General features: G+C 42.7%; 1 protein-coding gene across 1 annotated transcript; it reads right to left on the bottom strand.

Annotated features, from left to right (window-relative positions):
- Positions 1 to 105: 105 nt before the first annotated feature.
- Positions 106 to 21,374, bottom strand: LOC126385487 (CTTNBP2 N-terminal-like protein). The gene is made up of 7 exons (XM_050037222.1): positions 21,256 to 21,374; positions 15,566 to 15,670; positions 4,416 to 4,649; positions 3,193 to 3,300; positions 2,328 to 2,516; positions 2,043 to 2,213; positions 106 to 1,876 (listed from the first exon to the last, which is right to left on the bottom strand). Exons 1-7 carry the CDS (start codon positions 21,292 to 21,294, stop codon positions 941 to 943), a joined length of 1,782 nt encoding a protein of 593 aa, XP_049893179.1. The 5' UTR covers positions 21,295 to 21,374; the 3' UTR covers positions 106 to 940.
- Between the last annotated feature and the right edge of the window lie 361 nt (positions 21,375 to 21,735).

Below are 21,735 nucleotides of genomic sequence, written 5' to 3'. Positions count from 1 at the left end.
AAGTCGTAGACTGTGAGCAGCTTTCTCTCATTAGACTGCTGTCAGCATTAATACAGTACCTACTCCAGAGTATAAATAAGAAGATGAATACATGACAATCTTTCGGATTAATTTATTATATCTGTCACTTTCCAGCATTTACAGTACTGTGAAGCATCTGATAAACAAAGAGATAAACCAACATGTTGTCTTATGATATAAATCAAAGCACAGTCGACTATAAAATACTTGTGTGTTTTATAATGATTTCTTATAAATGACAAAGGCATGACAGTCATCAGATTCACTTATATTAAACAAGATATCGTACAATGGTGCCTGCGCATAATCTGAGCCTATACGAATATCATAACTGTAACATTTAAAGTAATACATGAACAAAGCTCAGGACAACACTGATGATTAGATTATCTGTTGTGTGAAACTATCAGACATCAATAACTACGGAACATTTATAAAATGAACTATACACTTTTATTTTATATAAAAACAACAGCTGCGTACGAGTGCACACTGAAATGAGACATTTTAAAATAAGATTGGTCCGAGGACTACTTATAACACTTGGTGTGAAGATTACAGTATTTATAATAACAAGCAACATACTAAAGTGAAAAATAATACCTCTGATTTATATTCTTTGGAAATATGACACCATAAAAGATACTGTAACAGTACGATGTGCCCAACATACAGCATCGGCACATGTGAAACTAAAATCTGCTGTAACTCTTCATTGTACCAGCTCTTTGACCACGACCTACAATAGTGCCTCAGCGCATAAAACATCTAATAAATATAACAGTGTTTGAAGGGACCTCTGTTCAATAAGCATAGCATATAAATCCTGTCATGTACAAACAATATTTCAGCTATGAGATGTGATGAAACCATCGTGTCACAAGCGGAGCAGCAGCTGACTCATTTATTGATGACCTGGTTAATTAGAAGAAACCACCATGTCCAGTTCTTTGACTCCCTCCTGGCTGGAGGTGAGGCCGCAGCTGCCTGAGAGCGGGCTGTCAGAGAAGTGGCTGGCAGACCTGGGCACCGCGGCAGGGGAGGGAGGAGCCTGAGCCAGACCGGGCTTCTTTGGAGGGATGGGCGGAGGGTTGCCCCTGTCTGCCCTGGCGATGGTGGGCGATCTGATCCCCTGTGGGAGCACCCCCGCGGCCCTTCCGATGATCGGCGACAAGGGCGCTGCCAGGCTGCGGTAGTCTGTGCCGAAGGGTGAATTGTTGGGCGCTGTGAGCTTGGACGTGGCGCTCTGCTGGACGGTGGTGAAGCGGGACAGGACTTGAGTGACTGTGCTCCGGGCCATCTGCTTGACTGGGCTGGTTTCTGGAGGGGGGCTGCTGGTCACAGGTGAGACGTCCTTTGGCGAGAGGGGCAGAGCGGGCTGCACCGCCTGGGATTGAGGCTCTGGTTCGATGGTGCCTTGGAACTTGTGACGAGCAGCGTGGAAGCGCTGGTTGATGCCGGCCTGGTAGGGAGACTGGTAGCTGCCAGGGCTCGGGCTGCCTGGTGGGCGTTTGGCAAGGACTGGCGAGGCGCATGGAGAGGAGGGAAATGATGTTTGATGAAGTGGAGGGTTTTCAATCCCGTTCTGTATGCAGATGTTCTCTGAGAGTGCGCTGTTTGGACCGTGGTGTCCGTTAGTCTCCATCGGACAGTGGTGACCGTTGACTTTTGGCTGCTCAGGTTGCTGGTGTCTGTCCTCCTCAATGTCCTCGACTGTGATAGTGTCTACTGATGTCTTTCCTGGGGAGACTTTCGTGGCCCACTCCTTTCCTCCTGCCTCCACTGGAGCTGTGACTGCCTCCCCAACGTCTCTCATCATATTCCTCTCCTCCAGCTTCCTCTTCAGCTCCTCTACCTGAACATAAAATGAGGAAAAAGAGTCATTTCAAGCTGAAATTAGGCTGTACGACACCAGCCAATTTTCTTCCCTTGCATCTAGATTACATGGAAGAGGTAGTTATTGAATGCAAAGTGTGCAATCTGCCGCCACCTGCATGATGAATATGTTTGAGTGTTCACACCTGTTGTTGTAGCTGACAGCAGTGAGCTTCCTCTTTCTTCAAACGTGAGCGGAGCTGCTCTCGCTCTGTGTCAAACTCAGCCAGCTGCTCCTCCACCCTCGCCTCCATCCTCAGGGCTCTCCTCCTCTCATCCTCCAGCTCATTTCTCAGGGCCTGGCAAGACGCCGCCTCCTGCAGGAGAAAAAGTCTGTTCACCCAGAGTGCAAAATATAACCCGGCCTAACATTCCTAACAACAGAAGAAAACTGCCTAACTTGGATTGCAAATGTAAATAAATGTAAATACTTTGTCAAGTTTGCGGCTCAGCTCGGTCAGCCGGTGACCCTCCTCCAGAGCTCTGGCACTCGCCCACTTGCACTCTTTGGCCAAAGCGCAGGACAGCTGCTTGTGCTGAGCCCGTTCCTCTTCAAGCTGGTCAGTAATCCGCCGCTGTTCTTTTTCCAACCGCCGGACCTGGCTCCGCTCAAACTCCAGCTACAAACACAAAGCCAAGATATGCAATAAATAAACTTTTCAGAGGTAGTAAACTTTGTGCAGACAGTGTGGATGGAGTCACATAAATTTCCAGGGCTGGTACCTGCAGTTATTCCACAGGCTAGTTAATAACATGTCGGGCAGGAAATCCAAAGTGTGGGATCATTTTGAGAAGGTGAAGGACGAACCCAAGGTGATATGTAAACTCATCTTCATTGGTCGACTACAAACATGACGTATCATCTGAAACATGGAAGTAGCTACATGCCCATTAGCCCACAGCGTCATTAACAGGCGGCTCGCTCAGTGTGTGACGTGCACTTGTAGATAAAATATAGGCCTATATTAATGAAGGTTCATTAGTACGGTTTTGTATTTCTCTGTAATGTAGCACAGTGTTAACAATGTTACTGATACTATTCTTTCTCACACCTTCAACTCAAACCATTGTGTTGCCCCGCCCAAAATATATCATTTAATAATTACATCAATATCGTAAACATGCAGGTGAGTAGTCGTCTAACAGCCCTTAATGATGACTATTGCTTGACTAGGAACATTCCTAGTCGGAGGCAGCCCTAATAGAAACACAGCTACTGACTCCTATTTGGCTAATAGAGTACATTCTGGACAAATATTTGTAATGCAGTCAATGTCACTATTAATTAGAGGGCACCTGTTGCTGTAGGCGCTCCCTCTCCTTCTCCAGGATGTAGGTGACATCATCTCCCTCGGCTGTGTCCTCAGCATGCCTCCTCCTCTCTTCCTCCAGATCTGCAATGACCTGAAGCAAACACAGCAGGGAGACAGAGAGTCAGGAATGACATGATCTCACACAAGTTTGGTCTGCTTGATATTACAGCCAATAGCAGTTATTTTGAAGCAATATGATTACTACATTGTAAGGAAAAATGCTGATGGCAGTCAAGCTAAAGAGCTACATAGTTTAGCTCATCTAAATGAGTACCATGTTCAGCCCGCCTGCAGAGAAAAGTATAGCCTTCGCTCTGTGGTTTTACAGAGCCTAAGTTGATGGAGTGTTTTGTGTTTGTACAGATCCAAAAGATGCAATGGGGATCGTTAGTTGCAACAGTCATTTAAATATAAACCAAAACAATAAAAGGACTAAATGACATTTCCTCATATTAGACTTCTTAATATACTTCAAACTGTGAGGTTTACCCTCTGTCTCATTTTCTTCTCTGCAAAACAAATGTTTTGTTTTGTGGCGTGTGTATTCAGATACTCATTTCTGCAGCAAACACAGTTAAAAATCTGCAGCTTGTTACTGATGTCTTTCATGTAAAATTACAGGAAGTTTGTGATCACACAGAGTGGGCATGTTGTCCTTGCATACATCTTTAGCTCATAATGAAATCAGGAGACAGTGACGTGTCGTGTTACATCACTGTCTATAAATATTACTGTGTTCACACTCTAACCTGAAGCTCACATGAAACGAGAGAGAAACTGTAAACGTGACATCAGTGTGCAGGTATTTCATTTTTCTTTGTTCGTGTCTGTTAGCCTGCAGATGTGGAGTACTTTCAATGCGTGTGTGCCTCTTGGGAAGTTCACGCTGAAAACAATGCTGCTTTTAATGAGTTATTCTGCTGTCCCTGAAACAAAGGTTTAAATGAAGAGGGATGATTTAATCACATTAGTTTTGTATATTTAAAGCTTTTGTTGCCTGCAGTTTTTATATTTTGTGTACTGTAAGGAAGAAAATCCTCACTGCATTTTACTAATTGCATTCTCCTTTCATGTTCATCTAAATATTTTACACCACTGAGGCCCCATTTTATCTTTTATGTTTCCCAATTGATTTTTTTAAAAATCCACATAAGGAACCAGCTCATTTCTGCCTCCCCTAACCATGAACCACACACCCACACCCACCCTTCTGTGCCGGCTCTCCGCAGCAGCCAGCTGGGCCAGCATCTTCTCCTGCATCCTCCTGCAGTGGCTCACCACCAGTTTGAGAACCACCAGAGGGTTGGAGGTGGAGGAGGAACAGCCCGGGTCCTTGTTCTGGTCCCCGACAGCCTCGCTGTCTCTCTGCAAGGCCAGGAAGGGGTCGCTGAGGTTGTACCTGCCGTAGCGCTCCTGGATAAACAGCTCTTTACGTTGGGCCTGAAGAGATGAGAAGAAGAGAAGAGTGAGATGGAAAGCGATGATTTCAGTAGTTAACAGTATGTCTGTAATCTACAAGTTATGTGGTAGGAAATGTTCATGAGTGAAACTGCTTGGCTTGTTTATGCTTTTGCATAAATGTCTTTGTTTACAGAAGGATTGTAAGTTGGCTTTAGTGTGTGAATCTTCTCTTGGATCACTGTTCTGGCATCTCAGCCTTGTCTGAGTCTCAGCTGTTACTGGATGCCGACTCCTTTATATACAATGTCTAAGAGACATTTTTAGCGGCATAGCTTCAGATGACAATGTCGGTCGACTTTGGTCCACACTGAAATATCTCGACAACTATTTGTTGCATTGCCATAAAATATGTTACAGACAGTCGTGTTCCCCAGAGGATTAATCCTAATGATTTTATGGTTTTAAATGAAATATCTCAAAAATCATTCGATGTATTTCCATGACATTTGGGACAACCATTCATGTTCCCGTCAGGATTCATTTTAATACCTTTTGGTGTAAAAAAAAAAATTCACAAAATACCTGCAAAACTAACCACAGTCCCATCTAGGGATGTTCCTGGTGACCAATTTCCGTGTCCACTAAACGGAAATTTTAATTAAGACTCATCGACTGGTTAAAAAAAGGTCTCTGCACGGTGTAATCAGACTCAACATATTGCATTAACTTCCTGAAGCCTTTATCTTCAACAAAGTTAAGTGGAAGCATATCTTGCGAGGTCATTATCGTCATGAGCGACATTATCTTCTCAGACCGGGCGGGATCACAGCGTCTCCAGGTTAATCATGTGAAATTGATCTGAGAAGCACAGCTAGCAGCAGCAGCCGTCGTTCTGAGCAGGTTAACATCCAAATGCTTGAGCTGAATGTGGTTGCGCGTTGCTCCAGTCAAGTGATTGTATGCCAGTTTTTTTCTGACACAGCCTATATGCTACCTTGTTTCATTTTCTTGATCAAAGTACCGTCTGACGGCTCTATAGCCCCCACTAGTGGTGGGCGGCTGCTTGACAGTTAAGCAGCCTTGTACATGATTAAAACACTCATTGGTTTAACTGACTAATATTTCTGGTTGCGACGAGCGAGGGGGTGGACGTTTCATCGTTCAGAAGACTAATCGCACACGTCCCTAGTCCCATCAGCCTCATGTGTATTTTTTATTTAGTGCCAGTTAGCAAATGTTAGCATGCTAACATGCTAAACCAGGATGATGAGCCTGGTAAATATTATGCCTGCTGATTATTAGCATGTTAGCTTTGTCATTGTGCTGGCATAGCTGACATTAGAATTTGGCCCAAAGCACCTTGTTTTTAGGAAGCCTCAGAGATGCTAACACAACTGTAAACCTTTTTCTCCAATCTACCTTCTGCTTTGAATTGCAAAATGAATAGCATTAATGAATTAGTAAACTAGGAGGCCACTCGGAGAGCACAGACCTCTGTCAAGGCCGGATGCCATATCTCACAATGTTAGAAGAGAAAAATGATGTGTGTATCTGCCCCGTGATTCAGATCCGCTCCAAAACTTAATGAGTTCTCTCTTGACCCACGCTAAACCCTTCCACTATGTTTCATGATAATGAGCTAGTTTCTCCGTAATTCTGCTGACAAACAGACAAGCCAACAGACAGACAAACCAAACAAAACATAGTTTCTATCAACTTTAACCCCAGCTGCAGTTAATTTAAAAAGGAAAAATCATTCAGTCAAAAAAAAATAAAGATAAAATGCTGCTGATGAACTGTCATTTAAACAGGAAATTGAATGACACACCATGATCAGCATCTCAAATACTTTAGTGGTAAATGATGTGTAGATAAAGGAAGGGGAAGAGAGAAAGAGGAAATGCACAAAAATACATGAGAAAGAGTGCTAGCAGGAGGAAGGAGCAACAGATGGTGTGTGTCTGTCTATCTTTAGCAGGACAGCTGCTCTGGACTGGGCCTTGGCCAAGGCAGACCTGTTCTCTGTTTAACTCATGACAAAGGAGGGATAATAGCAGCAAGACATTTCAGGTTCAGCAGATGCCTTTAGGCCTGCCGTGTAAAAGGGCTGAAGTGAGAGAGGGAGAGAGGAGGAGGAGGAGGAGGAGGAGGAGGAGGAGGAGGAGGAGGAGGGCTACAGCAGAACTGGCAATGTGTCTTCGTGAGGTTTCAACAAAAGAGGATCAAAAGATTAGAGAGAACAGTATCCTCTCTGGCAGGGTGAGGACAGAGCTCCTGATGGCTGATACCAAGATTACTTGAGAAGTTTAAAGCGTAGTCAAGAGTGTGGATGGGCCTGCAGAGCAATATTCAGCCGATTCACTCGTCTTACGGAGCATTAAACTGCTGACTGTGTGTGAAGCTGTTAAAGCTGAGCACAGAGATATAACATGACCACCCCCAAATGGCACTTTATTGGCCTAGAACTAAGACTGTTTTAACCAGGGATGCACTGAGCCAGCTTTTTTTTTTTTTTTTAATCCATCACCAGTTTTGATACCTCAGCTTATGGTATCAGCCAGTGCTGAGTACTGATCTGATGTTTATCTTTCTCTGTATACCTTACAGTGTGGGCCTTATTATCTCAGTCAGGTGTAAGCCTGAAGAGAGAAAGAGACATTTGGTCGTGTGTGTGTATCCATCTTTCAGCTGCTAATCTTGCAAACTACTGGACCAATCAACCTCATATTTTATGTGCACATTCATTACTGTAAGCTTAATGATCTCTCATGGTTGCAGTGATTAACAATAGTGAAAAGAACAATTTTATACCGTCATTAACCGCTGACTCCTCACTCCTCTTAATCGGCCCGTAGGAGGGGCAGTTTTTCAAGAAAATAACTTGGCTAAAAACAACAAGCCTTGAACCTTGTGAGTTGTAACAGAGCTGGATTTTGTAATGTTACCTTTGTTAAATGTTGCTGTTGTCCCTGGCTTCACTGGGGCAAAGGAAAGGTCCACTAGCTGCTAGGCTAATTTATACAATGTACAATGCCATAGGCTTGTCCTAAAAATATTAGCATGTTGTATCTGTGGGGAAAATGTGTGACAAGTGTTTTGTCTGTGAATCCTGCGAGTTATAGTAAAGCCAATCTGTGTACTTGTGTTTGACATTGTCGCTATTAAGTCATGTTTAATGTGTGTTTTGAATCAACTAAACTTTACAGCACTTCACAGAAACTCTACTGCCGACTAGTGTTTTGGAGGTGTAACTGCAGAGTGACACAGACACACCACCGCACAAGTATAAATGCTCACAACTGCTCAGGCCATGTGCGTAGGCTACAGCCTAGGCTCTGCATAGAGCTGACGCACAAGTATAAATCTGCTTTTACTGTAAGTTGCAGGCCACATTTTGCCCTTCATCTTGCCTCAAAAACCTGACATCCATAAAACAGTTTGATCTCAACCAGATAATCTGCAGATTAATTCCATAACTGATATGTTATGATCGACTAAAGTTAGGCCTGATATGAGACAAATAAGGCAACTGTTTTTGTTATCTTGCCGCCATCTTGAGTGTAAGGGAGCCAGGAGGGACAATTCCAGCGGGTGACACTGCACCATATTCCAGCTGCCACCCAGTTTTGTTCCATCTGCTGTACAGCGTCATACCACACCGAGAACATTTCAGAAGCGAAACATTTTGCCTACTCAATTTAGTTTGTCATTTTTCCTTAATAATTGTGATTCTACCCTAAGTAATTAAGCAGGCTACGTAGTTAAATAGCTTCTTTCTTGGCATATTATAGTTGTGTTTACTGTTGTTAGCCTACTAACTGCTTTGTTGTGTGGTAGCCTACAAACAAAGTTAATACCATTACAAGTCCAGTTATGAATGGATCAAACCATTAAATGAATCACATGGATCAAAGATTTGTGGCCGTGTTTAAATTATATAAAATATGTCATTCCTCATTATTGCATGGAATCTATATTTCACATACAGTGCCTGTAGGCAAGAGAACTCAATTTGCTCTTTGTAACACACTACAACTCCGTCAAAAATAGAAACTTTGTAAAGACACTGTAAAGAAACTGAATCTGTGCATTCCTCATCTACAAATAAAAGAAAAGACAGATTTATGTTGAGCAACTGGAGTTAGTTAGCCCAGTTGGAAAAATACAAGGAGTGATGATGGACGGCTACAGACAGAGAAGTTAAAGCGATTTACCACAACGGATCACAGGCTTTGTGATTGTCATCTTCAACAATATTAGTTCATCTGGCACAAAGAGAGGAGGGCAAGGCTGCGAGGCTTTGCTGCTGTTATTTGATCCAGTCCACTGAGGACTGTGTGAAGGCAGATCAAACAGCATGGACGGGTGAAACAGGAAAACACAGGGTGCCCAGGAGAATTAAAAAATGCCTCTTGAATGTGGGCGCTATCTAAAGCCCAATGACCACAAAGCACCTCAACGAAAGTCTTGCATGCCATGCAGAATATGTTGTAAGTGTGGCATATAGTCCTTGTCCACACTATATTTATACAGTTGGCTGGGCACTATCTATTTTTTCATACCTTCCTGACATTTCACTGAGGTAAATGCTATACGACAGTATTTGTGTAACTACACAAAAAACATAAAGGCTGAGCAGCTAAAGTCATTGTAGCCTGTATGAGTCTAGCCTACAATGCTGTCTATCAAATATTCAATTAACCTACTTAGACAAGTCTTGCTGAGACTGAATACTTGTGGCGCATAGATTAATGAATATCCTCCTGAAACCCAAACTTTTGTTTGGTATGCATTTTTAAATTCTCCTAGCTATATGGGATCAGTCGTACCCAATGAGTATAAAAAAACAACAACTTAACATTGTTAACCATAATCAAGTCCCAATGTCCTCAAATGAGACGCCAATAAAGTCCCAATGTCTTCAAACGAGAACTTCCTAATTAACAATGTCTTAGCATTCCTGTTGCAAAAATGGTCAAATTTGTTGCCAGACCGACTTTGTAGAGATGGCTGCCAGCTTGTTTTGACATAGATTAGTGTATTGTGCTCCTACTATCACTAGGTGGCACATAAAAGTGTCCACAAATGAGGACAACAGGTCTAAATTAAGTAGAACGAAGTATAAGGTCAAGCAAACCCAAAATGTGATAGCCTCATATGAAGACACAGGGTCTCGGATAAATGCCCTTATTCCACAGATTCTTGCTGAAAGACCTGGTAAAACTTGCTGCTGTGGTGGATACCAACACTTTGATGGGCCTAATGAAGATGATATACCAAAAATACTCCCTAACAGGGGCAGAGGCATATTTCTTTTTACAAGTCCTGTAACGTTATCCCCACCACTTGCAATCGGCATCTTTCTCAGCTCAGCTGCCTGTTCCACCAGTAGAGACTGACCTCTGGTGGAGCATGCTGTGCACTACAGTACATCGCCTCAATACAGGATCGCCCTATCCGTTTAATAGAAAGAGAAGTGTCTGTATTTTTGACAGTATTGAAAATTATACCTTCGGGATTTCCAAATACCCTGGTATACCATAATACCTTGACATCATCCAAGCCTATAAATACAAAACAGGTTTCACATCTGATTGACTCATAAAAAACATGGCAGCTGTCTGCCAATGTTATTTGTTGAATGCATACTTGTGATTTATATAAACACTAAAACAAAAAATGAAATACCTTGAGCCAGATTTTACACTGTCCCTCATTTTCTGGGTCTAATAAAAAGGTAGATATCTAGTTTTGAAGAGGAATCTTCAAAGAGAAATCTGTCGACCGTGTTGGCTGACAGCCCATCCTTGTTCCCGTCAATGACTGTCTGCTCTGATGCGTAATTTTACGGTCGAAGATTAAATTTGCTTAGATCAGGTTTCCAGTCTTGACACCTACTTTGCTTAAGGATATATACTCCGTCTGACTTTCATCGCTGCAGTTGCATGTAAGCCGCTGCTGATGCCAGAGGGAAATACTTTGAAACACACAAAGAAAACACATCTAATGGAGAGTTTTGTGAGAGTTAAGTGTTGTCCTTGTTATTTTGTACTTATTTAGTCTGCGCACATTTTCATAACTGGATAATCGGCCTTTTTTTCCAATTCACAGGAACCCTATTACACAAAAGTTCAGTCATAAACACAGACTCTGTGTCTCCCTCAGCTCCCTCCCCAGCCCTTCAATGCACAGACAGACTTCCACAACACAAAGGGAGGCTGTTTTCCTCTGCATCAATCCTCCGCTGCTGCAGAGAGTGGAGGAAGTGAAAAGAGGGATTACAAGAAACACATTTCTAACATTACTTAACACTTAACACCCAGATCTACCAGAGCTTAGTCATTACATCATACTGTACATGAACAATAACCATTCAGTGCATGGCTGCTATGCATCACAGTCTACCTCCATTATTCATGCTTTTGTCTGTTGGCTACAGTTGCTGGCAACCTGTGTGCTTTTGCTCGGGAAGTCTTTGTGTCATGGCTGCGCTGGTTCCAATCCAGCTTATCTTTTGCTGACACATGCCTGGACTCTTTCAGTTGTGCAATGTTGGCGACAAGAGTCTGTATAATACAGAGGGAAGGTGATATATGAACTTCTTCCCCTAGAGTCCTATATATTTCAAAGCTGCTTAGGCAGATTGCTAAATACCCTGAAATGCTCATGCATGTAAATGGAAAGGAAATGGATATCTGAACAATACTATCCATCCTAAGCACATGGTTGTGGGTGCTACAGTAAGTGACACTGAATCGTATCAGTTTATGCATCTCAACGCTACAAACAAAGCCATTTTCCCTGTTCCCGTGCTGAACCATTATCAAAGAGCACACACGGTAAACCTGTTTTAAGTGCGTCCATTTGGAAGCTCGAGTCAATCACACCATGTGAACTCAACAGTTAATTAAAAGGCTCATTTCCATATTTGAGTCCACTTCGAACCTAAAGTAAAGACTCATACTCCTTTCCCAAAGCAAAGGGACTACTGGATCACTGCAGGGCTTTGTGTGCCAAATACGAGCATTGCCAGAGTCTAACTTCCTTTTGAAAGCCACAGCGTGAGCAGCTGCAGAAGTGAGTCACACAGGGAAAAATCCAGCGGATAGCTAGAATGCCATTGATAGTTCTGCATAATTAAATATAGAGGACCGTAGAAATACAGCATCATTAACCTCACATCCTGTACTTGCACTACATCCTGTAGAAAATCACTGATGAGAATCTTTCATTTTGTTTAAGCTCTGAAAATTGAGACTAGACATGAAAACCTGCAAGTAGCAGTAACCAGATGATCAAAGGGATAAAAAAAGCAAAGAGCTGAGCAGTGGTGTTATTACCATGGTGATTTGTGGTTAAGCCTTCTCACATGACACTGAGTGTAGCAAGGACACGTCAGTTAAGACTGACATGAGCTACATGACTGGACCTACTTCTCTAAGTACTGTTGACCCACGTGTAATTTCATCATTGGAACAAGACTCAGTCCAAAGCCACGCTAGCAGCTCTGTGAACCTGTACTAAGGCACAGCAGTACTTTCAGCAAAATGTTAACATGTTGATGTTTAGCCAGCTTTATGCAAACCAGGCTGATGGGAATGTCATTAGTTTGAAAGGTATTTGGTTATTGGACAGATGAAAATTTTGATGATGACGCTAGATGAATGTCAAGGAATCACAAGAAGTTACTGCAATTAATTCTGAGGGGAACTTGAATGTTTGAATCGAACTTTGTGGCAATCCATTTTTTCACACAATACCACAAGTATGAACCCTGAGGTGACCCTAGAGTTAAAGTCAGGGGATCACCAGTTATTGGGATTCATCCTCTGAGGCAGGGATGTCAACTTTAAATGCCGAAAATGTTTTTAAACCAGTTATCGGCACACCACCTGGTGTGCCCTCACACAAAATACCTCCATACTGCTCGTCCGTAGTGATCCAAGTGTTCTGAAGCCCCGACATAAAAAGCTGTTTGGAAAAATGTCACTTGAACTCTGTTTTTAGCCTCGGTATGGAGATATTTTGTGGTTTCAATTATGTGTTTTTGGACATTTGAATCTGGGGCTCCGTCAGCCTCCATTGGGTGGAGTTGTGTTGCTACCTCCTCTCCCCTTGGATCTCCGCAAGGGATGTGAGGACTCTAAAACTTCACCTGAGCCTCCCTCGGCATGAGGGTGAGTAGATAATGGCTGAATTTTCATTTTTGGGTGCACTATCCGTTTAACATGCAGGAACATAGTGCCTACTACCCACCCTCAGGTCTCTACTGGTTAGCTAGCCTTGTCAGCTCTGCACTGTGCACCTCAGGTGGGCACTAGCCCGCAGTGCCGCTCATTTGATGATCACCACTGATAACGCTGTCCCAGCATTACTCCACTGCATTGCTATGGAAACATTGTGCCCACCCTCAGGTCATCCCCCAGGGTTGCACTGGTATGGAGGAGTGGCTAAAGTTTGAGCTGCATTCTTAACTATGTTAGCTTTGTTAGTGCTGTTAGCAGTGTCAGCACAGCTAGTGATACTAACACAGTTAACCATGCTACAGAGGTTTCACAACTCAAAATGAAGCTGCTTACTCAATGGGGCTACCTGGCAGGAGACCGGATGGTTGCTACCATGTTTCTGTCGCAATGTTGTCCTGCCACCAGGACGGCCTTACCAGTGGTAATCATGAATGAGCAGCACTGCTAGCTAGCTCCCACCTGACCCGACCTTTGCACAGTAAAGAGCAGCCCAGGCTATCGTTAGCTCAACAGTAGAGACCAGAGGATGGGCAGCAGGCACTTTATTTCCGCATGCTAATGCAGCTAGCCGGTCTGCCAGCAAACCCAACAGAAAATAAAAGGCAAAACTTTTACAACACAAAACTTTACAGTTTCACCACCTCTAAATGGAGAGTTCTTTGAAATGTGGCAATGAGTCAACGGAGCTCCGAAACAAATGAAAGGCCTCTTGTATTTCACTTAATTTTGCTTTTTAATTTTTTTAAAATTTACCATTTAGTTACTGATTAATCGGTGCTGAGCTATAAAAAGCTAAATTAACCTAAACTAACATCCCTATTCGGGGGACAATGATTGTTTGTACAATCCATCCAGTGGCTGCTGAGATGCCTCACTGGATAAGCGGAAACTTCCTTTGGGGAAATTGAATGTCGTTACAAATGATCATGGCAATCGATCCAATAGTTGTTAAGATTTTTCAGTCAGGACTAAAGTTGTGGACCAACAGACAAACACTGCCATGCACAGAGCCACGCTGCTTGCAGGCTAAACCCAAAAGAATTATGCTGTGATGTTTTACTGATAATAATCTGCTTTCATGTGAGGGCGAGACCCAAGATTCCTTAACAATTCCTTAACAGCAGAAAGGTATGAGATCGCATTTTACCTTTGGATAAACATGTACGCTGCGCTGCAGAGAGGAGATCAGTTTACCTCACTTACTCCCTGCAGTTAATTTCCTACAGGTCAGTGATTATGCCTTTAATTAAAGCTCTGTAAGAGTCAACACTGCAGCATTGATCCCGTCCCAGACCTGAATGGGTTAACAGTTTGTGCCGGTGGAGCCATGAAAGAAGCACAGCCATATTCCCCTCAAGCTCCAGTTAAGGCCAATGTTTATTTGTTCACTCCTACTCTCGCTCACATTGAGTCATCAGGCACCCAGCGTGCTGTAACTCTCCTTACCTTAGATGGCCAGATCCCAGGAGAGATGTAGGAATGTGGTCTAGACACAACACATGAACATTCGGCAGTAGGCTCTCTGAGACGACTGCTCTCTATTTCCCTGGCTGCCTCTTTGGATTGTTCTTTCAATGGTGCATTTTACACCAGGAAAGTGAACAGCATTCCTGCAGCAGAACAGCCGTAAAGCTCAAATATTAATAGTGAGACATCTCGTCAGAAATGCTCCATCATTAAGTTGCTTATTCACATATCTTAGGTTTGTGGTTTTAAACAGCGTCAGGGTGACACGGCATTACTGAAGTTTGTTTACAACTGTTTAAATAAATGACAAAACGTCCTTAAGCCTATCCAAATAGTCACTGAAAGCTTGAGTATGTGGGCCTTTGGAGCGCAGCGCAGCAAAGGACACGCTGTGGGAAAATAGACTGGCAATCCTTTAATTGAAATGCAGCATTAACCCTGCCAAAGTAAGACATCCTGAGGTTGGAACTCGCTGCTCTGTGTCAAACTATGTGTGTACTCTACACTGTGTCTACATCCAACTGACTTTATGTCAAGCTCACTGGGATGTGTCTGCTCATTTCAACTTAGGAAAGGCATGACTTCTAAGACAATGCCCCAAAAGACCCCATTCTGCAGAGGCACAGACGCTAGTTTGCCGCGAGCAAATAGGACAGATCAAGAGGAGTATTAGCTTCATAGACACATAGCTCTGTTGTTTCCATACACAGATTTTTTTCAAAGGGAATGACTGCCATCAGCAGGGTTACTCCAGATTAAATCTTAACTGTTTGGGCAGATTTTCCCCCTCGTTTTGTTGCCAGATCTTTATGTACATAAGGTCCAATAACAGCAAAACCTAATGCATGACTGTGATACATTACAGGCAGCCATAACCAACCAGTGTAGGTTTCTGCAGGCACACCTCCTGTAGGCTTGAAATGTAACTGTGATACTGCAGTATCAATTCTTCCTCTGCTCTCCACCATTTTTCTGTCATATACAGCATGACTACCTCTGCTTTGTTTCCCATGAGTGACCAACATGAGAAGCTCTCAGTGCAAACTACAAAAAGAACATGTTGAAATGTTGTGGCAGAGTGCTACCGCAGTGGTTTGAGAGGTTTCCTCTGATACTTTGATACGTTTTTCCCTGCTGTGAACTGTTCAGGCCTGGATGGGGTGAGTGTTTTCTTTTTCTTTCTTTTTTTGCAGAGAATCACTCAAACGTTAGAATAAATTCACCAGCTTCATTAATAGGTACCTTTAGGGCATCGATGACCAGGTCTCTGGCCTCCAGCTCTCCCTCCAGGATGCTGAAAAGCATCAGCAACTCTGGCTTGGTCAAACTCTCCATATTCAGCTTGGACTGTGAGGGAAAAAAATGAAAGAGAAGAATTTGGATTATATTTCTTAAAATGCAAATGTACATGAGTGGCAGTTTATATTCTTCTTACTCATAAAGCTACTTAATCTTGAATCAGACAGAAACACTGAGACTATATACTAAACTATAAAAACTGTTTTCCCACAATAACTTCTCAGGTATTTCATTCCATCTTGAAACAAAGCCCTGTGTTTTTCAAATTCCCCAAATCAGACACCCAGACAGACATCTCATCTATCTGATCCAGCCCACTGATTTATGAGCTTTGTGTGGATATGTGGTTATTATCTTGGGAGGGGCTAATTCTGCAGCACAGAACCGGTGCACTAAGTATGTGGCAACATTTTTCTCCAACTTGACAGCTTATTTTAGTTGTACTTCACAGGTGCATTGCATTAAAGCAACATAATGCACTGTTATTTTTGCATTTTGGCGCCCTTACAGTTTCAGAATGGTGCACCATTGTCGTAAATACAAAGTGTTCCTGCAGGTTGCAAAGTGTTTATACTGTGCTGACGTAAGCTGCAGTGATCCGTCTCACAGGTAAAGGATAAGGGATGACACCGATAAGGTAATGGCCTATTTGGCAATCTTTCCTAAATGACACTGGCAGGGGTGCACGCTCTGCTGTCGCACTGTTGGAGTTTTTGCGTTAGCCATGATACATGATCTTAACAGCTGACGTCAGGACAGTATAAACCGTTTGCAGGTTTGAATTTTTACAACAGTTTTTTGATCAACTGCCTTCTACCATGATGTTTGTACTGACAATACAGAGCTAAAGACAATTATACAACAAGTTTACAGGGGGACTATAGGTTGTAATAAAAAACATAACACTGGACTAGCTTCTTTAGCTAGCTGGTGGTGTGTACCATAGTGTCATGACGCGTTATGCTCTTCTCCTGGGAGATCCTACCCACTTACCAAAGTTACATAGCGAAAGAACAGGGGTCTGGGGTGCCATTCTCCCTATTACAAGTCAGTATACCATCTAAGGGTGCTTTCACACCTCTCCTGTTTGGTTCAGTTCAATCAAACTCAAGTTCGTTTGCCCCCTAAGCGTGGTTTGTTTGGGCAGGTGTGAACACAGCAATCGCACTCCGGTGCGCACAACAACCAGACTGAGACCTTCTTGAAGAGGTGGTCTCAGTCCGGTTACAAACGAACTCTGGTGCGGTTCTTTTGTGGTGAGAACGTGTTCCGACCTCGATCTGAACCAACTGCAGTCACATGACACATTGTTTGGGTTAAACATGAGCATGTTACAGTCCTGGAGGATTGTTAATGTGCACCTCCTCCTGTACTGCCTTAATATGCACATTCAGCACATCCAGTGCATCAAAACATTGTTTTCTAGTTGGAGCCGCGCCTCGTTTTCAAACTGTGTGGTTTGACTAAAATGAACAATGACAGCAATATAGTCCACGATGAGCAGCACTAAAATCAACCTGCGTAGTTGTCCCTCCATTGTGACATTAGAAAGTGTCACATTTATCTTGCAAGTGTACTCTTCTTCAACGTTTTCTTTACTTCCTGGATTTTCCCCGCATGGAAATTCTGACCAATCAAGAGCAGCTTTCTCACACAAGGTATTTTATCTGGTCCGCTTGTAAATGCTGCCGTGAGAACACGAACCAACTCTAGGCAATTATGCAACTTTGGAACAAAATGAGTCCCTGACTCAGACCAAAGCAAGACAACTCTAGGTCTGAAAGCACCCTAAGGAATTGTTGATGCTTTGAGTAGTCAAGGTGTGTGGTATAGCTAAAAAAAATAAGGATAATGCATAAAAAATACAAGTACCAGGTAATTTAAACAACAAAATCATATTTCAGCTGGATGGGGTTACACAAACATGGCAACAATATGAGCTGACATGTTCATCGGGGACAGATGGATCACATATCAAACAGTCGGCTTCCAGCATCCAAGCTGTTCAATCATCTGTCTTCAATACTTAAAGCTGACCAGCTGACAACGTGCGCATAACTTCTAAGTTCAATGTTGGAAATAATATCAAACCACGTTGTCTTGTTTTTCCCACTGCATGCCCATTCATAATGGGTCTCGTGACAGTTGGTTATTTTGTGTTGGAAAAGTGATGTGGTCTCTTTGTAGTGTCTCTGCACTCTAATCTCACAGCTGTGTTGGTTCTGCTGACAAGCCCTGCGGTGTCCACACCTCAAACATCCAACCGCACTGTGGCCAGGAGAACGTATGCGGGCCCCTCTTTGAAATGAGATCAAAGCTGTTGATGTTATTACACTAAGCGTCCTTTTCAGATCATCATGTAGGATAGATGTACGCTGCCCTGGCTGACTACTTAATAACAGAAGTCTACTCAAGCACGAATCACTCAAGTATTCCTTCTGAAATGTGGCTGGAGAAAAATGTCACTCACTGCTGTTTACTAGACAGCGATCCACACCTGAACTAGCATTCATTCAACAAGCCCGGGCTCTGCTCTGAGCGCTCTGTGGTCACCACAACTTTCCACATCATGAAGTCATCCAGAGGGGGGTGGGCTGATCTCCTGGAGCACTGGTTGCATAATGAGAGACAGGAGCCACCAACCTTTCATATCAGGGCTGGTAGCTACTATATTTCCCAGGCATCTTTCGTAACATCTGAGAAATGTGAACGGCAGTGAGCATATTTGCAGCATTTACTGTGATGCTTCTGTGGAGCAGTATGCAGAACTGAGAAGAGGAATGAGCCACAACCCTGGTGAACTGCACCTACAGCCTAATCCCTACAGCAGCGTCCTCTCACAAAGAAGGCACACAGTGTTTGAGTGCTGCCTCCACCAGCACTCATGGTCTGCGGCTTAACCACAGGGGTAAAATGCTAATTAAACTACAGCATACACACCTCCCTTGGTTTTGCTTTTACAGGCTCGCTTGCTAATTTCACAGGCCGCTGTAATCACTGTGCGAAGAGTGTGCGCTCTGTTGTGAGAAATGTCTGGCCCCGCAGGGAGCGTACATGTGTCATCATGCTTGTTTAGATCCTCATCATTTTTATATTATTTCACGTAATCCCCCAGAGTTAGAGTTGGTAATCATGAGGGTATACAAACACCAAGCGACAGCATGGGAAACACAAATATTCCCACACGGTAGCTCCACTTCCGATGACGAAAGCCTTGTGTCCGTAATCCTTTTTATCCTGTTTGTTTTAAGCCCGGTCAGCCATGTGCCTCGTCTGCAACACTGTAAACTCATTAAAAACACATAGCAGCTTCTGCTGCAAAAACATGTGCTTTGCTGTGGTACAAAAAGGCCCTTGGTTTGTGAGGAGCTGCTTAAGACTCTTTATGTGTGCAGTCTAAGTGGAAAATTAATTTCCTTCACTCTCAAGTCATATCAAAGTCCGTTAAAAAAATACTTATCTACTTCTGAGGACAGTTTCTAAATCAACTGCTCAAATTGAATCGAAAGTTATACTAAAAATCAAGGGTGCACGATTCATTTCAATATCATGGGGGACACATGAAATGGGGTTTGGGGGTCCTCTGCCAGGAAATTTTGAGCGTCAAACACATAGTTTCCGGCATCCTGGAGATTTTTTTAATGCATCCATTAGAGTTGCAGGGGTATACTGTGAAACCCTATACCGTGCTGTGAAAATTGAAAGCTATTATAACATGTACATTTGCTCATCTAGAGTTTTAGGGGAAAAAAAAGGCAACCTGACAGACGATCTCCTCTGAATGCACACATCTCCTTTCCTCCTCCACTGCCTGTCAGAATTTAACACATAACTTCCATTTTTGTTTAAAAATGGTTTCATGAATAATAACGCATTTTTCAACAACAAAAAAACTACTGTTTTCAGTCCTATACGAGTCACTGTGACTGACAAGGTTCCCACACATTTCCAGGGATGAAATTTCCAAACTTTTCCATGACTTTAGTTATGGAAGGACCCTTCATTTTTAAAGAAAATATTGCACAACTTGCCCTGCATGTTTCAAACATATCAGACTCAAACTTTATCAAACATAATTTCCGCAAGCTGGCATACATAAAGGGAGAGATGGATTGCTGGGAGAAAATTAGGAAACTTACGTGATGATAACAAAACACACATCGAAGCACATCAGAGCTACGTTACCTCGACAGCTACAGGAAATAAATTTGCCATTAGGTTACATTAATTACATTACTGTAACAACTTCATTACACAAAACAAAATACTATGACCTTTCTCAAAACTTTTAACTATTTTCACTAATTCCATGACTTTTCCAGGTTTTACATGAACGTGGGAACCCTGAATTGATAATAACAATGCTGTAATTGTGTAATACCCTATACCATGAAATCATAACATTTTCTGAAACAGTTATCGTACAGTGAAAATATCACCTGTTGCAACCCTAGCACAAATTTGTGCTGTTTCTGCAACAGTTTATATTTTTTTTTATTTTGTTTAACCTTTATTTAACCAGGAAGTCCCATTGAGATTGAAAATATCTTTTACAAGAGAGACCTGGCCAAGGTAGCAGCCAATCAGAACACACTTAAAATGCAACAAATACAAAAAATCCACAATAAAACAACCACTATTTAAACATGGTGATCTCTTGAGAAAAACAAGCACATCTCTGTCACCACATTATTTAGGATACCCTTAAATTCATCGATGGATTTAAGTGTTTTCTAATTTAAAACTGAATGTCTTTTGTCAGAGTAAAAGTCCTCTGCTACTTTAATGGTTTTTCATGGGGGAACGACAAATGCACATGTTCTAAATCATGTCCCCTGCGTGCCTTACACCCTCCAAATCTATGCCTATGCTAATAATGTGCACAATGTTAGATTACAATCCAGCACAATCTTATACACTTACAGCATCACAAACTGTCTCGTCTCTGAACCTTTCTCAGTTACATCCTCTTGTGTGTGCATGAGTCCGTGTCACAGACTTTGGCCCACAAAATGAGGGTCAAGTGAGGGGAAGTTGAGCCTGAGAGGTCTGCTCAGTTTCCGTGTTCTGGTAATCAGGATGGCTGACCAGATGCTGCATGTCTGGACACTACAGTAAATTGGATTTGGTAGCCAACCTAATTTTTCTTGTAGGTCACTTAGTTACTTCCTCAGCTTGTTGCCTACTGGGTTTTAATGCATCCTAGTCTTTAGCAAAAGCATTAAAAACAAATAAACTGAACAAGAGTGTTGACAGTGCTGAGTATACAGTTATTTAACGAGCAGAGCCACTGTAAATGAATTCACTCAGCACTGTGATGAAGATCAAACAGTCATCAGCAGCAGGCTGACTGAAGGAGATGACACATCACTGACGCCTTTCTTCGCTGAAAAGGTTTCTTAAGGAGACATTTTAATGTATTCTGGCATTAACTTAACACGTCTTCGTGACATTTAATGTTGAGAAGATGCAGTCCAAACGGTTCGGCCTGTAGCCTTCACAATTCTGCTAACGTACATCTTTTTTCTTCTTTTCTTTGGATCAAAAGTGGCTGAACCACGATGAAACACAGCAGATAATGCTCTCTGACTTCACACCGCCGACACCAAAACGATTTCTGCGGGTCTTCTTACCTTCATGAGGCCCTCTGAGGTCTTTGAAAACTCCAGCATGAACTTTTCTCCTGTCAGGAGATTTGTTTCACTTGATTTGCGTCTTCTGATCCCGACGCAGCGGAACAGTTAGCGGCCAGGCACCGTTCTCACAGACAGCCAAGCTAGCCAATAGGCGACGAGGAGCTCTGGGCGCTGACCAATGAGAGGCCAGTTTGTGGGAAAAAGGGGGCAGGGACTGTGACGTCCCGCCTCCTGGATGTTGGTTGGATTTCTTTGTTTAGTGTGACTTGAGTTTCTCCTCTTAAGGAATTTCATATGGGCACGTAAAGAGTTTCAGCACGCTATTTTAGTGACTTAACAAGTAAACTGCTCAGCGACATTATAAAACATAAGTGTTGGTGTGTTTGTGGTTATAAATAGTGACTTTATTACCCGTTTATACAGTGTTGTACTGGTGTTGTCATCTGTTGTGGTAGTATTCCTATTTGACAGGGTTAA

The sequence above is a fragment of the Epinephelus moara genome, chromosome 24 (genome assembly GCF_006386435.1).
Source record: "Epinephelus moara isolate mb chromosome 24, YSFRI_EMoa_1.0, whole genome shotgun sequence".
Lineage (NCBI taxonomy): Eukaryota > Metazoa > Chordata > Actinopteri > Perciformes > Serranidae > Epinephelus > Epinephelus moara.
The sequence above is the reverse complement of the archived record's forward strand: the minus strand, read 5'-3'. Positions and strand labels throughout refer to the sequence as shown.

What these genes read in the sequence shown, in the direction of transcription:
- LOC126385487 (XM_050037222.1), bottom strand. Translation starts at nt 21,294, where the DNA reads ATGCTGGAGTTTTCAAAGACCTCAGAGGGCCTCATGAAG. An exon ending in CGGAGAGCCGGCACAGAAGG is followed by an intron (nt 3,301 to 4,415) that starts GTGGGTGTGGGT and finishes TGTTTGCTTCAG; the next exon opens with GTCATTGCAGATCTGGAGGA. An exon ending in TGAGCCGCAAACTTGACAAA is followed by an intron (nt 2,214 to 2,327) that starts GTATTTACATTT and finishes TTTCTCCTGCAG; the next exon opens with GAGGCGGCGTCTTGCCAGGC.